Here is a 16718-nt window from a genome sequence, read left to right as displayed (position 1 = left end):
TTTTTATATATACTTGTGTTCCCATGTACTTTTTGTATTGATTTGTTAATAAAAAAAATTATAAATACAATTCTATATATTTTTTAAATAAAATTAAATAAAATTAAAAAAAGAATTAAATAAAGACGCTGTTGTGCTTCACATGCATTTACCCCACACTGTATCTGGTTCTTTAGGCTTAAATTGACTTAAACAATTATTAGAGTGAAAGTGAAATAATTAAATTAAGAATAAATGAGACCAATATTGATTCATGTGCATAATTTTTAAAAGAAAATGTCTGACTTGCCTAATTTCTACAATAGGAACAAGTCAAATCCACCCACACAAGAACCGTCAGAAAAAATTGGCTTTCATTTCATTTCAGCCCTAGAGATTAACACAGTGATAGTGCAAAGAGACAGACAGTACGATGTGAACGATCATACAGAGAATGCGGCAGAACATTGGCAGAACATTGATCTTCATTCAGATGGTTCTCTGCTCAGATCAAAAAGAATGTGAATGACACATGAGTTTACAAGTTTCCCTTTCCATAATTCTTAACCGTGTTCAAATATGACATAAGAAAGAGGTGTTGAGTACCATAAAGGGTTGTTTATGTTACCATCTGTAGTAGGATGTCCCTTGGAATTATCCGTACCTAGGTATGACATGCGAGGGTTAGGTTAGTAAACATGCTGGAGATAGAACCTCGTTGTCGGGCGTCCTTATTTTAGATAATACTACACCATCATAGCAAAATCATGTCTATGTGGACTCTCTTCAAGACCACAACATACGAGTTAAGACAATTGGTGTGTGCCTTATCTTTACTGACTTTGAGATCATGTGTGAAAGTCAATAGCACCCATTTTCTGAGTTATTCAACCATTTTCAAATAATGCTTTGAACGATAAACAGAGAGGCTGTGAATGTATTACTGTTAATATATTATTCAAACAACATTATCTAAAAGGTACATTACTGGAGGTTGGGACACATGGGGTGTGTTTGTAAATTCCCTCTGGAGTGCGCTCAGAGTGCGCTCTGGGCTTTCATAAATTTAGAGCGTTGTTAGAGTGTCCTTTCGTGAATTCAGAGCGTTTTGCTCTCGGGGTGTTCAGAGCGCACACTGGACGCTCTGGCTGAGGAGTAGGGTTGATCCGAGCGTTCTGACCTCACAACGGCAGTCAAGCACCCGAGCTAACTGGCTAAAGTTGGCTATCTTGTTTGCTACTTTCAGACACAAATGAGAGAACACCTCACTCTGACTATTTTATTCGCCCTAGCAGAGCTGGTTAGACTGTTTTCGTTTTATCTAGGGCATTGGTGACTAACTGTGCTGCTGGCAACAATTTAATTACATTTTTCTGCAGACACCGGTCATATTCAACGGGTGCTGCGTGTTCGTAAGTAAATACCTGTTGTTCTGAGCTCTGACACACTCAGACGAGAGTTCTCTGAAATCAGAGTAGACAGCCAGAGTGAATTTACAGACCCACCCCATGATCAGCGCATAGAAGGAACAAGAAAGACATTCTGATTTTGATGACACAGCATGCATGCTGAAATAGGCACATAAACACTCCATACCATAGCGCAAAAGGCCTAAATGCATTCTTGTACATTGAACACATTTTACAAAACACCAAGCGTACAAAAAAAGACAGCAATCATTCTGAAATGTGTGCGGTTTGATAGGTGCAGAGCAAGTTAATATAACCACTTGGCAATCATAATTCATTGATCGTTTAAATGATCACAGAGCGGAGGAGTCGTGGATTAGGGAAGAGAAGGAGAAAGGGTTCAGCTTGTAACCTGTTCCACTGTAGAATTTATTCTGGAACTCCACCCTAGGAGAGAGAGAACATTTTTAAAAAACAACAGACAATATTGCATTACATTTTTTTCACGAATAATATGTTTGATCTTATTCTCCATTCACACACTCCTCTCCCCTTCGTCTAATTCCTTCCCACCATCTCTCACTCATTCTCACCCCCCCACCTCTACCCCTCCCTCCCTCCGCCCCCCTTCTCTCACCAGTGCAGACGCAGGGCATGCAGGAAGGCAGACAGGCCCTCCATGACCAGCAGGATGGAGACTGTCAGCACCGCGAAGACGAAGAAGAATAGAAACAGGATCACAGATCCCATGTTGCCTTGCCAGGTCAGGGCGTTATGCAGCACCATCTCCCAGAGCACCTCCGACAGCTCTGGAGGGACGGAGGGTGAAAGGGGACACACTGAGTAGGCGCTAGAATGAGTTAGCACTCTTAAAGGAATGAGTCAGTGTGCGATCAGTAAGTCACTGTAAATCAGTGGGGAAAGTGTGTGTGCGTGTGACTCACGTGCGTGTGCAAGGCTGAGGGCCCACAGTCGTAGGTAGGAGGCTGTGTTGGAGATGCAGCCTAGACAGTACTCTATGGTGTGGATGGCCTGGTGCATGAATGCATCAGCAGCGTCAAAATCCTACAGAGACGCAGAGAGAATTAGCATTTTTTTTTAAGACAGGGAAAAAGGGTAGAGAAGTTGGACGGAGTAATATGTTATTACTTGTGACACTAGCTCGGGCTATGAGTACATTGAAACGGAGCTAGCACGGGTAACACAGTGATGACTCGCTCCCCCTCTCCCTCTCACCACCACCTCCTCTCTGTGACTCCCCACCTCTCCCTGATGAGCATTGATGGAACTGTTCTCAGCCAACAGGGGTCGTCTGTCTCCTGCCTGGAAGACAATCACATCAGACCCACTCACAGAGATTATAATACATACTGTATACAAATACATATATTAATACATAATAAACTCAGCAAAAAAAGAAACGTCCTCTCACTGTCAACTGCGTTTATTTTCAGCAAACTTAACATATGTAAATATTTGAATGAACATAACAAGATTCAACAACTGAGACAAATTGAACAAGTTCCACAGACATGTGACTAACAGAAATGGAAATGGAATAATGTGTCCCTGAACAAAGTGTGGGTCAAAAGTAACAGTCAGTATCTGGTGTGGCCACCAGCTGCATTAAGTACTGCAGTGCATCTCCTCCTCATGGACTGCACCAGATTTGCCAGATTCACTTGCTGTGAGATGTTACTCCACTCTTCCACCAAGGCACCTGCAAGTTCCCGGACATTTCTGGGGGGAATGGCCCTAGCCCTCACCCTCCGATCCAACAGGTCCCAGGCGTGCTTAATGGGATTGAGATCCGGGCTCTTCGCTGGCCATGGCAGAGCACTGACATTCCTGTCTTGCAGGAAATCACGCACAGAACGAGCAGTATGGCTGGTGGCATTGTCCTGCTGGAGGGTCATGTCAGGATGAGCCTGCAGGAAGGTTACGACATAAGGGAGGAGGATGTCTTCCCTGTAACGCACAGCGTTGAGATTACCTGCGATGACAACAAGCTCAGTCCGATGATGCTGTGACACACCGCCCCAGACCGTGACGGACCCTCCACCTCCAAATCGATCCCACTCCAGAGTATAGAGTACAGACATTCCTTCGACGATAAATGTGAATCCAACCATCACCCCTGGTGAGACAAAACCGCAACTCGTCAGTGCAGAGCACTTTTTGCCAGTCCTGTCTGGTCCAGCGACAGTGGCTTTGTGCCCATAGGCGACGTTGTTGCCGGTGATGTCTGGTGAGGACCTGCCTTACAACAGGCCTACTTGCCCTCAGTCCAGCTTCTCTCAGCCTATTGCGGACAGTTTAAGCACTGATGGATGGATTGTGCGTTCCTGGTGTAACTCGGGCAGTTGTTGTTGCCATCCTGTACCTGTCCCGCAGGTGTGATATTCAGATGTACCGATCCTGTGTAGGTGTTGTTACACGTGGTCTGCCACTGTGAGGATGATCAGCTGTCCGTCCTGTCTCCCTGTAGCGCTGTCTTAGGCGTCTCACAGTACGGACATTGCAATTTATTGCCCTGGCCACATCTGCAGTCCTCATGTCTCCTTGCAGCATGTCTAAGGCACGTTCATGCAGATGAGCAGGGACCCTGGGCATCTTTCTTTTGGTGTTTTTCAGAGTCAGTAGAAAGGCCTCTTTAGTGTCCTACGTTTTCATTACTGTGACCTTAATTGCCTACCGTCTGTAAGCTGTTAGTGTCTTAACGACCATTCCACAGGTGCATGTTCATTAATTGTTTATGGTTCATTGAACAAGCATGGCAAACAGTGTTTAAACCCTTTACAATGAAGATCTGTGAAGTTATTTGGATTTTTACCAATTATCTTTGAGAGACAGGGTCCTGAAAAGGGGACGTTTATTTTCTTGCTGAGTTTACGTATATTACACATACAGATGCTATACACATAAGACTAAACAAAGTCATCCTAGATACTTACACTCAAATCAATAGGCATAGCACACGTCCAGACAAGACACACACAACACAGTTTCTCACCATGTGCCGGTGCTTCCTCCTGTGTGTGATGTATTGATGGATGGGTTTCCCCAGCAGCAGGACTGGAACAGAACACAGCGCCAGTACCACCAGGACCTTCTGCACCACCACCTACAGTACAGAGAGAGAGGGAGTTAGAACGTCACACACACACACACACACGAGTGCAGGTTGTATTTTGGAGAGAGCCTGCTGCCATACTATTGTTTACCTATAGATTATATTTTCAAGGACTCAGCTAACATTACGCATACTTTAGACAAATAAGTACATTGGAGTGAGCGCGTTGTGTGCCCTTCCATGCCTTACCACAAACATACCAGTCCTGTACAGTGGCACCAGGTTTCCCCACAAAACACACACATTCAGACAGACACATTCAGACAGACACCTGTCCTCCGTAGAGGGGCGGGTTGTCCTTGTTCTCGGTGAATAGGAACATGTCTATGAAGTGGATGAGGATGCTGGGGGCGGAGTTAGAGTGGGTCGTGTCGAAGGCCAGCCACTTGAAGATGACCATGAAGACCAGGTAACCAAACAGACACAGCATGAAGAACAGCTCTGGGATCAGTACCAGGAACACACTGCTCAACTGGTTAAAGTGTCTGGCGGGATGGGGGAGAGAAGGATGGGTAGAGTGGGAGAGGGATGAATAGAGAGAGACAAAGAGAGAAGTGGGTGGGTAGAGGGAGAGGGATTAGTAGAGAGAGATGGGTGGAGAGGGAATCGTAGGTTTATGAGTAAGGAATGCATAGGCAGAAGGATGGGTTTGAGTAGAGAGAGAGGGGTAGGGATAGCAAGAGGGATGGTGAGAAAATTATTAGTTTACAGTGATACTCCCTTGCAGTTCCATACACACTAGGATTGGGGTCAATTCAGGAAGTACACTCAAATTCTAATTCTCTACAATGCTTTTCAATGAAAAAAAAGTGAAATTGGAATATGGTTAACTTTCTGAATTGAAAAGGAATTGACCCCAACCCGTACACACACACACACACACACACACACACACACACACACACACACACACACACACACACACACACACACACACACACACACACATTCCCTCACATTCCCTCACATGTAGTTGAAGAAGGCCAGACAGACTCCGAAGGTCATGTGGATGACCCCGATAATGACAGACATCTTCATCTTGTAGGAGTTGAGGAACGTCAGGTGGTTGTTGGACATACCCCAGACCTAAGAGGGACAGACAGACAGCACAGTTACTCATAAGAACAGTCATGGAAACAATCATTACTGGGAGATGAGAGATGAGGAAGAGATAGATGGAGAGTGAGAGATGGAGGAGTGAGAGAAAGATGGAGGCAGCGTGAGGTGCATTTCCATACCGGGTCGATTCCAAAGGGATAGGGTCCAGTAAAAACCCCAGTGATGTTAGGGTCCAGGGACAGGAAGTTGTTCTCTTTAACAGTTGTTGGACTAAGAGAAAAAGAGAGCGAGAGAGAGAGACACAAAACTCATATTGTAAACATAACATACAGGACAATCAGAAAAGTGATTGTGGCGCTGTTATGCATGTGTGAGTGACGGGCATGGGCACACGTGTGTGTGTGTCCTTACTTCCACTCTTCGTTCTCAAACATGGGTCCTACATGCCAGCCGGAGCTGAAGGGGCTGAGTCCTCTGCTAAAACACTCATTGTAGATGGCCCCAGTGTAGACAGAGAACAGTCCCATCAACAGGATCAGATAACGTCCTCCAAACATCATCCTCCAGATCTAACCCACACACAGAGACATTATATTAGGACTGTTCCTCTGAATCAGTCTCCCAATTTAAAGGGTGTGTATGAAAAGGTGTGACTGTGTGTGTGTGTGTGTCTGTGTGACCTCATTAGTGTTGTTCCTGAGTTTGGGGTCCTTCTCCTCCAGAACCATCCAGAGGGCAGCCAGGGACATCAGCAGACCGTGACCCACGTCCCCAAACATCACGGCAAACAGGAAGGGGAACGTGATGATGGTGTACACCGCTACAGAGACAGGCGGGAGGAGGGAATGAGAGAGAGTGGAAAAAGAGAAAGGGAGATATGGGGAAAGGAGAGCGAGAGCGAGGGTAATGGAGAGAGGTTAGCCAGAGAAAGTAGGAGAGGAGAAAACAGAGAGAGGGGCAAATGAGAGAAGGGGGGCATAATAGTTTTGATCGTTGACATATACCAGAGGAGATGATTCTTCCTTAGGTTGTTGGCCGGTTAGAGGTTGGAAGTGACCGCTAAATGAATTGATGTATTGATTGGACTGATACCTGGGTTGACCTCGCGGTAACTGGCCACTCCGTAGGCGTCTACAATGTTCTGGAAGCCTGCAGTGAAGGAGTTGGTGGGAAACAAGGTAGGAGGAGGCGTGGAGCAGGGGAGGCGGTTGTAGAACGAGTCCACCCCGCTGCCACTCTTCCTCTGATGGGTTAGAGACAGAGAGAAGATGAAGGGGCTTAAAGTCATAGAAGTTTAGGGTACTGTGTAAAATGACTTCCATTCCTTGATTTCAACAGCGTGACAACAACATACAACTAACTCGCTCTTGTTGTGTTACTCAACCGCACAATCGCTGTCCCTCTATTCTCCCTTCTTCTGTGTCTCCCAACTCCCCGTCCCTGTTTCCTTCCCCTCGCTCACCCCTCCTTCCCTCAGGGCGCTCTGTAGTTCGGGCAGCTTGCTGACGGGACACCAGGCTTCAGCGATTAGACACTTGTCGGTGACGGAGGGGCTGCAGAGGTTCAGTACGGCCTGGACTGCCTTAGACTTCTGGACCCGCACCTTCCACTGGGGCAACACCACTACTGCACGCACCAACATCTGCTGGAGGAACTGCTCTGTCTGAAAGAGGACCTGAGGAGGGGAGGGCAGAGGGGTGAAGGACGAAAGGGGGAGGTGTGGATTAGAGACGGAGTTCGAGGCAACTTTACAGACAGTAAACGTTCGCTCTGTTCGCTGCTCCCAAGGATTTCTAGTGAAGTTTAGTGATGCAGCAACAAAGTTGAAGGTGAATGCATTTTATACAGCGCTAGTGTCTGACTTACTGATTTGATGTCTTCAATTCTGCCCTGCAGTCCCTGGAGAATCTCCTCTCTCTCCGTGGGGCTGTCAGGATACGCAAACACCTGCGTGTGGAAGCTGGAAATGCAAGTTATCAAGGAGGTACAAGAAAGACAAGGGTCATTAAACAAGCATGCACATGGACCACCGCAATGTGGTAAAATGACACCACGAGAAGTGGACAGGTTTACTCACCAATCACAGATCTTCTTGACCTTCTGTCCGATCTGATCTCCCCAGTAGGATATGAGGAACACTGTCCACTGCACCATCTCCCCCTGCAATCCCATCACATATTAGAAATGTTGATGCATTGACCATCTTGTTTGTCACTCTTACTTAAAAGGAAAATTCCACCCCCCCAAAATTTGTTTTTTGTTTCATTTAGTATTTGTTTCAAGATATAAAACTTCCAAAATACAGAAATACAGCCGGTATTATGCATTTAGCATATGATGCAACTTGATTGCTGATATGCAAAACATTTTGGGACTATATCAATTATGGACTAATGAAACAAATACCAAAAGATAGGGTGGAGTTTTACTTTAAGTATAACTTTTCTCTTCATTTCTTTCCTCCTCCTCTCCCTCTCTCCTCACCGTTTCAGGATGCTCCAGCTGCTCCTCCATCTCTCTGAAGTTCACGACGATGTAACCGCGGCATGCTCGCCATAGCAACCGCTCAAACGATGGGACTTTCCAGGGGTGGACCACACCGGCCACAAAACTGCAGAAGAGAGAAGGATGAGAGACGAGCAAAAAAAAATAGGCAAGTTGGCAAAAGAGGATGTTGACCAACTGGAAAATCAATCATTGTCCAGAGCCAATGGAAGAAAAAAAAAATAAGGTGGAAGGACACTGGCAATCGCTTTGACCAATGATGTTTACCGGAGGTGGACATCCTGTCGGTTAGGCTCCAATATGCCTACTGTTTCACGTAGAGGAGGTGGAGCCTGTAAGAGGAAACAATAAAAAGGGTTTGGGAGACTTTAACACATCCAAACAGTAGTTTTAGTTCTCTGAGGGAGTATGTCTGGTTGAGAGAGAGAGAGAGAAATTAAATGATAAATTATACAGACAACAAATTCCAATTGGCTATACTTAAACTCTTTAACATCATCCTTAGCTCTTGCATCTTCCCCCAATATTTGGAACCAAGGACTGATCACCCCAATCCACAAAAGTGGAGCGGCGAAATTTAACCCCAATAACTACCGTGGGATATGTGTCAACAGCAACCTTGGGAAAATCCTCTGCGTTATCATTAACAGCAGACACATGCATTTCCTCAGTGAAAACAATGTACTGAGCAAATGTCAAATTGGCTTTTTACCAAATTACCGTAGGACAGACCACGTATTCACCGTGCACACTCTAATTGACAAACAAACAAAACAAAACAAAGGCAAAGTCTTCTCATGCTTTGTTAATTTAAAAAAAGCCTTTGACACAATTTGGCATGAGGGTGTGCTATACAAATTGATGGAAAGTGGTGTTGGGGGAGAAACATACTACATTCTAAAATCCATGTACACAAACAACAAGTATGCGGTTAAAATTGGCAAAAAACACACACATTTCTTTCCAAAGGACCGTGGGGTGAGACAGGGATGCAGCTTAAGCCCCACCCTCTTCAACATATATATCAACGAATTGGCGAGGGCACTAGAACAGTCTGCAGCACACGGCCTCACCCTACTATAATCTGAAGTCAAATGTCTACTGTTTGCTGATGATCTGGTGCTTCTGTCCCCAACCAAGGAGGGCCTACAGAAGCACCTAGATCTTCTGCACAGATTCTGTCAGACCTGGGCCCTGACAGTAAATCTCAGTATAACAAAAATAATGGTGTTCTAAAAAAGGTCTAGTTGCCAGGACCACAAATACAAATTCCATCTAGACACCGTTGCCCTAGAGCACACAAAAAAACTATACATACCTCGGCCTAAACATCAGCGCCACAGGTAACTTCCACAAAGCTGTGAACGAGCTGAGGCAAAGCAAGAAGGGCCTTCTATGCCATCAAAAGGAACAGAAAATTCAACATACCAATTAGGATCTGGCTAAAAATACTTGAATCAGTTATAGAACTCATTGCCCTGTGTGGTTGTGAGGTCTGGGGTCCGCTCACCAACCAAGAATTCACAAAATGGGACAGACACCAAATTGAGACTGCATGCAGAATTCCGCAAAAATATTCTCTGTGTATAGCGTAAAACACCAAATAATGCATGCAGAGCAGAATTAGGCTGATACCCGCTAATTATCAAAATCCAGAAAAGAGACGTTAAATTCTACAACCACCTAAAAGAAAGCGATTCCCAAACCATCCATAACAAAGCCATCACCTACAGAGCGATGAACCTGGAGAAGAGTCCCCTAAGCAAGCTGGTCCTGGGCCTCTGTTCACAAACACAAACAGACCCTACAGAGCCCCAGGCCAGAAACACAATTAGAGCCAACCAAATCATGAGAAAACCAAAAGATAATTACTTGACACATTGGAAAGAATTAACAAAAAAACAGAGCAAACTAGAATGCTATTTGGCCCTAAAAAGAGAGTATACAGTGGCAGAATACCTGACCACTATGACTGACCCAAACTTAAGGAAAACTTTGACTATATACAGACTCAGTGAGCATAGCCTTGCTATTGAGAAAGGGCAGACCTGACTCTCAAGAAAAGACAGGCTATGTGCACACTGCCCACAAAATGAGGTGGAAACTGAGCTGCACTTCCTAACCTCCTGCCAAATGTATGACCATATTAGAGACACATATTTCCCTCAGATTACACAGATCCACCAAGAATTCGAAAACAAACCCAATTTTGATAAACTCCCATATCTACTGGGTGAAATACCACAGTGTGCCGTCACAGCAGCAAATTTTGCGACCTGTTGCCACAAGAAAAGGTCAACCAGTGAAGAACAAACGCCATTGTAAATACAACCCATATTTATGTTTACTTATTTTCCCTTTTGTACTTTAACTATTTGCACATCGCTACAATACTGTATTTGGTCATAATATGACATTTGAAAGTCTTTATTATTTTGGAACTTCTGTGAGTGTAATGTTTAATGTTAATTTGCATTGTTTATTTCACTTTTGTTTATTTATCTACTTCACTTGCTCTGGCTATGTTAGCATATGTTTCCCATGCCAATAAAGTTCTTAAATTGAAATTGAATTGAGAGGGTGGTGATGGGAGGTGTAGTTTTGACCTGTGAGGCGGTGAGGGAGTGGGTCTGGGTGAGAACTCCTTTGTACTGGCTGAGCTGAATCAGCTGGGTTCTGAGACCGTCTCTGTTCCTGGACACCTCTTTGAGCTCCCTGGCCAGCCTCTCACTCTCCTCCTCAATGGTGAGCAACTCTCTGGGCTGGGGGGCCAAGGGGTTCGGGCAGGGGATCGGGCCATGGAAGGGGGGCAACAGGGACCTATTGATCTCCTGCTCCAGGAACGCTGAGTGGAGAGAAAGATGAAAAGACAGAGAGATGGAGGGAGAGACAGGGAGAAAGATATGGAAGGATAGAAAGACCGAAGGAGAGAGAGAAAGAGAAATGCATAGGAGAAAACCGTCAAACAATTTTCCTGTTATTAGGATAGAGGTTTTAATGAGCGGCCTTGGTTTAGGTGACCATAGTGTGAGAGATCTAGATACTCACTGAAAGTTTTCTCCAGTTCCTGACATCGTCTCACTTCCCCCACAAACTTCCTCTGGAAGGAGTTGACATTGGGGTTCAACTGATTCACCACGGAGGGAATTAGCAAAAGAGAGAGTTAGTTACTCACAAGTTATTCACACTAGGCTTTATTTAGTTGACACGTCGTTAACGTCAAACTTAGTTATTCATAGCAAGACGGTTCAGATATTAGTTGCAGCTATTAGTTCTAAGCCAGTGAATCTTTAGTCATGCGAAGATATGAGACAAACGAGATCAGGGGAGAACAGAACTCACGTCTCTGAACTCGACCAGGCCCAGTTCTCCCAGTTCACTGACACAGTTATAGGCCGAACTAGACTGGAGGAAGAGCTGCACCAGGCATACCTCCTCACTACGGAACATAGAACCCATCGCCACCTAGAGATAGGCCTAGAGGGAGAGGGGGAGAGAAGAGAGCAAGAGAGAGAGGGAAGTTGGGTAAGAAGGTAGAGAAAGAGACACAGCTGGAAAAGGAGATTGGATAGAAGGAGTAAATAGATAAGAGTAATGAGAGATGAGGAGAAGAGAGAAGAGATAGATTGTGGTAATTGTATTAAAGTGCACGGCAAGAGGCTAAACTCTTGAGGTAGGACACTACCAGAGCAATAGGCCTACACCCGTGGCTTCAAAAACAGCTGACAGAAGGCAGTTGCAGAAAAGGGAAGGATGTATTCAGGCCCCTCTGACTAACTGAAAAAGTCACATGAATTGCAAAACAATGGAATTTCCAATTCCCAACTAATGAAATGCTGACAGCAAGACAATAAGGTCCACAGTGAGGAATTTCAAGGACTTTTCGGAGAGACTGAACGAATAGATTACACAATGAGTGATAGGTTCGGTTTCGCTTTACCAGAAAAATGTGCACCACCCACAAATGCCGCGAATTCGTCCAGCATCAATCATTCCAAACGAATTTAATGTAACAATTTCGCGGGGAGAGCTGCTGTCATCATGAGACATTGTTGGCAACATTGTATGCAAAAGTTGGCAAATGTTCCCCCCCTTTTGTCAGTCAAAACAAAACAAAACACGGATCCTGTTTGGCGACTATGTTTCCATACATTGCATTATTAGGCTATAAATCAGTTATTATTATTACATCAGTTATTATTAGGCAACTTATATTTTTCCAATGTCAGCATCTCAAATAGCTTACAACAGAAGGTTCAAGTTATCCACATACCTGTAACTGAAATTAGACAACTTGTTGACCGACCACCATATACGAATCTATCCTTTGAGAACAAAGCACGTTGCAAATGTATAAACTTTACCTGTTTTCTTCAATCTGTCCCGCTCAATCGAATGTGATGGCTGCTTGTGAGAGTTAGCTCGAGATGACAGAAAAGAACAACAAACAGTGGCAAACAAATCTCTTGACGGTAACGTCAGTTTCTCAGTTTCTTAACATTCTACTGTACAGTCACCCGTACACTTGTATTCTGCCAGCAGCACAAATGATGACGTCACTTTCACTGCCGTAAAAAAAACCTGCATTTCAAAACATTGCAATGTGGATAATTAATTCAAAAGATTGATTTTTTTTTTAATCAATGACCACTTCTATTGTGACAATAAGAAAATGCACAGGGTAATTTATGAAAACAGATACAAATTATGGGTGTTTTTAAAATGTATTAATACCAATAATGACAAAATACAATGTTGATGCTGGTATGTTGAGAATATTGGGCTGTAGAGAGAAAACATTCCTACCTATCTTAGCTAAAGTGGGGTGGAAAATACTCAGTAGAGTCTCTACTACCAAATAGGGTTCGTTTTGGAGTGGGACTGTGTCATACCCAGGAGCACTTTGTTTTAGGCCCCCTCCATAGCCCCATTCACTGTAATAGACTGTACATGGGATACATATTGGCTTGTAGAGAGAAAGCCCCCATACAAAGATAACCATATTAGGTTAGTAGAGACCCTACTGAGTATTTCCCACCCGCCTTTAGCTGAGACAGGTAGAAAAGTTCTCTCTACAAGCCAATAAGAATCCCATGTACAGTCTATTACAGAACACAGCATTGGGCGCTATAGAGGGGGTGGAGAACTAAGTGCTGCTGGGCATATATGACACAGTCCCCCTCCAAATCTACACAGTTTGGTTAGTAGAGACCCTACTGAGAATTTCCCACCCCACTCTAGCTGAAACAAGTAGAAAGGTTCTCTCTACAAGCCAATAAGTATAACCGTGTATTGCGTTGCAGGAGTGGGTGGAGTAAGGATTTTTTTTAACCTTTATTTAACCAGGTAGGCCAGTGGAGAACAAGTTATCATTTACAACTGCGACCTGGCCAAGATAAAGCAAAGCAGTGCGACATCAACAACACAGAGTTACACATGGGATAAACAAACGTACAGTCAATAACACAATAGAAAAATCTATATACAGTGTGTGCAAATGTAGTAAGATTAGGGAGGTAAGGCAATAAATAGGCCATAGTGGCGAAATAATTACAATTTAGCAATTAAACACTGGAGTGATAGATGTGCAGAAGATGAATGTGCAAGTAGAGATACTGGGGTGCAAAGGACAAAAACATAATAACAATATGGGGATGAGGTAGTTGGGTGGGCTATTTACAGATGGGCTGTGTACAGGTGCAATGATCGGTAAGCTGCTCTGACAGCTGATGCTTAAAGTTAGTGAGGGAGATAAGACTCCAGCTTCAGTGATTTTTGCAATTCGTTCCAGTCATTGGCAGCAGAGAACCGGAAGGAAAGGCGGCCAAAGGTGGAGTTGGCTTTGGGGATGACCAGTGAAATATACCTGCTGGAGCATCCTACAGGCAGGCGCTGCTATGGTGACCAGTGGGCTGAGATAAGGTGGGGCTTTACCTAGCAAAGAATTATAGATGACCTGGAGCCAGTGGGTTTGGCAATGAATATGAAGAGGGCCAGCCAACGAGAGTATACCGGTCGCAGTGGTGGGTAGTGTATGGGGCTTTGGTGACAAAATGGATGGCACTGTGATAGACTACATCCAATTTGCTGAGTAGAGTGTTGGAGGCTATTTTGTAAATGACACCACCGAAGTCAAGGATCGGTAGGATAGTCAGTTTTATGAGGGTATGTTTGGCAGCATGAGTGAAGGATGCTTTGTTGCGAAATAGGAAGCCGATTCTAGATTTCATTTTGGATTGGAGATGCTTAATGTGAGTCTGGAAGGAGAGTTTACAGTCTAACTAGACACCTAGGTATAAGGAGTCACCAGTACTCTGTATTAAACCAGGTGCCCAGCACAAGAGACCCATTTAAGTTTTGCAGATACTATTGAGTAATTCCAATAACATATATTTGTATTTTATTCAAAGTGTATTTATTTAAATATAGCCTACACAAAAGCTTTCAATATACCAGCATTTTTGTAAACTTTCAAAAGAAATTCTGGTATAAATAATAAAAAATTCAAATACGTCAAATGATACATGTATTTTTTCAGAGGTTGTTGCAATGCTGTGATTTTTTAAAAATGTTTTATTGCTAGTCAAAGTTTAGCATGTCTTTGCCGGGGGACTTTTTTTTATACATACATTTTGCAATCGTTCTGCCAGCATAATATCCTGCCGGTAGAAGAACAGTAATCCCGAGTACTGTCTTTGGTGAAGTTCTTAGGGGAAGGAGCGAGAGAAATGACTCGCCCTTCCCGTTCGCTGGTTTCATGTCACATTATTTGTTAACGTTCCCAAACTTTATATACATAGGTCAGAGACCTAAGGACAGACTGGATAGATGGCAAGTGGACATTTAAAAACATGTTGAGTTTTCTACCCTACAGTATATATATTATTCTCTATTTTCCCCCATCTTAGCCCAAATTCCTCAAGCAGCCTTATTAAAAAAACACAAACTTGCAGCTGCAGACTGGGACATGCATTGGGCCCTGGCATTTTATCCACACCAGCCCACATCACTGTGCATGCCACCATACACACACACATACACCCTGACCCTACACACCCTACTTAGACAGGCAGTAGTGCTGACACACAACATTGGCAGTACAGTACAGCGTTTCTCAACCATTTCTGTACCAGTGTCTGGCGCAATCTGTACAGTGTTTCTCAACCACTTCTGTTCCAGTGTCTGGCGAGATCTGATCCTCCTCTTTTTTAACCAGAACATGTTTAAAACAAATACAATATGTAAAAGCACCACTGGAGATACAACTCACCACTATAACTGCGTCTCTGTCTGGAGATACCACTATAACTGCGTCTCTGTCTGGAGATACCACTATAACTGCGTCTCTGTCTGGTGATACCACTATAACTGCGTCTCTGTCTGGAGATACAACTCACCACTATAACCGTGTCTCTGTCTGGAGATACCACTATAACTGCGTCTCTGTCTGGAGATACAACTCACCACTATAACTGCGTCTCTGTCTGGTGATACCACTATAACTGCGTCTCTGTCTGGAGATACAACTCACCACTATAACTGTGTCTCTGTCTGGAGATACAACTCACCACTATAACTGTGTCTCTGTCTGGAGATACAACTCACCACTATAACTGTCTGTCTGGAGATACAACTCACCACTATAACTGTGTCTCTGTCTGGAGATACAACTCACCACTATAACTGTGTCTCTGTCTGGAGATACAACTCACCACTATAACTGTGTCTCTGTCTGGAGATACAACTCACCACTATAACTGTGTCTCTGTCTGGAGATACAACTCACCACTATAACTGTCTCTGCTCTAGACATACGTGTTGCCTCCATGTTGTGCTGTCTATCTGTCTCAGCATCTTCTGTCACTTTGTGCTTCTTCTTGTTCTCCGTCTGTCTGCTTAAACCATATAAGTTATAAAAGCCAAGCTAATGACTTAAGCTATATAGCAAATTAGTGCCTGTCATTTGTGCTCCCCTGAATCATCACCTACCCTAAGTGTTAATTACTATTACAGGGCTCCAGACTAACATTTTCCACTGGTGTCAATAACTTTTACAGTTGGTGGCAGTGTCCCAGTCATTCATGCTTTATTAAGAAGTATAATAAAATAGTGATTGAATATCTCAGTAACCTAAGTTGTTTCATCTAACACGTCCAAGCAGGAATGCATGATTCAAGATATTTTGACGCGCAACATAATCCAGTAATTTGTCATGAATTTTGGGTTGACAATTAGAATATAGTTGCTATATTACTGTCAAAATAGGACACCAGAATTTCCCGATTTGTTTTTTGTTCATAGGCTAAATAATTTGGGGTTCAAATCCTGAGAAAGTGGAAACTCAAAACACTAACTAAATCGCTAACTCTAAATATAATACCCACTGATAGTAGCCATGTATTCATCCAACAGTACATTTAGTGTCCTAATAAAATGTGCAGTTGTAAGCTATTACCCATGAGACCTTAGGCCTATGCCCTCGCAATGGCCGGTGTGCAAATTCCGAGCACACGCTGCTCCATATGATCTCAAAAGCCATATCAAATATCTTGGTTGTAAAATAGTGGCTATTGAGCTGAATATTGAAAGTTGAGAAATACAAAATATACAGTGCATTCAGAAAGTATTCAGAC

At 43.7% G+C, this 16718-nt stretch overlaps 1 protein-coding gene across 3 annotated transcripts; it reads right to left on the bottom strand.

The window, feature by feature from the left end:
* Positions 1-246: 246 nt before the first annotated feature.
* Positions 247-12621, bottom strand: LOC115173365 (V-type proton ATPase 116 kDa subunit a). Of its 3 annotated transcripts, none has more exons than XM_029731381.1 (20): positions 12450-12621; positions 11428-11636; positions 11134-11212; positions 10692-10930; positions 8353-8417; positions 8065-8191; positions 7658-7740; positions 7447-7540; positions 7043-7255; positions 6673-6823; positions 6261-6400; positions 5992-6149; positions 5760-5850; positions 5489-5607; positions 4793-5006; positions 4402-4512; positions 2625-2711; positions 2333-2453; positions 2026-2197; positions 247-1835 (listed from the first exon to the last, which is right to left on the bottom strand). In XM_029731381.1, the coding sequence occupies exons 2-20, from the start codon at positions 11542-11544 to the stop codon at positions 1742-1744; spliced, it is 2475 nt and encodes an 824-aa protein (XP_029587241.1). In that variant the 5' UTR covers positions 11545-11636; positions 12450-12621; the 3' UTR covers positions 247-1741. The 3 variants fall into 3 exon arrangements, with proteins under 3 accessions (XP_029587241.1, XP_029587234.1, XP_029587251.1); XM_029731374.1 differs by having other exon boundaries at positions 11428-11562; XM_029731391.1 differs by having other exon boundaries at positions 2652-2711; positions 11428-11562.
* Between the last annotated feature and the right edge of the window lie 4097 nt (positions 12622-16718).

The sequence above is a fragment of the Salmo trutta genome, chromosome 3 (assembly GCF_901001165.1).
Source record: "Salmo trutta chromosome 3, fSalTru1.1, whole genome shotgun sequence".
NCBI classification, from domain to species: domain Eukaryota; kingdom Metazoa; phylum Chordata; class Actinopteri; order Salmoniformes; family Salmonidae; genus Salmo; species Salmo trutta.
This window is presented reverse-complemented; position numbering and strand designations above follow the sequence as displayed.

Excerpts from the sequence above, each read along its gene's own strand:
- LOC115173365 (XM_029731381.1), bottom strand. The coding sequence starts at position 11,544 with ATGGGTTCTATGTTCCGTAGTGAGGAGGTATGCCTGGTGCAGCTCTTC. Across the intron at positions 7,256-7,446 it reads GAATTGAAGACATCAAATCA|GTCCTCTTTCAGACAGAGCA; the intron begins GTAAGTCAGACA and ends TCCCCTCCTCAG. Across the intron at positions 5,851-5,991 it reads TTTGAGAACGAAGAGTGGAA|TCCAACAACTGTTAAAGAGA; the intron begins GTAAGGACACAC and ends TTTTTCTCTTAG.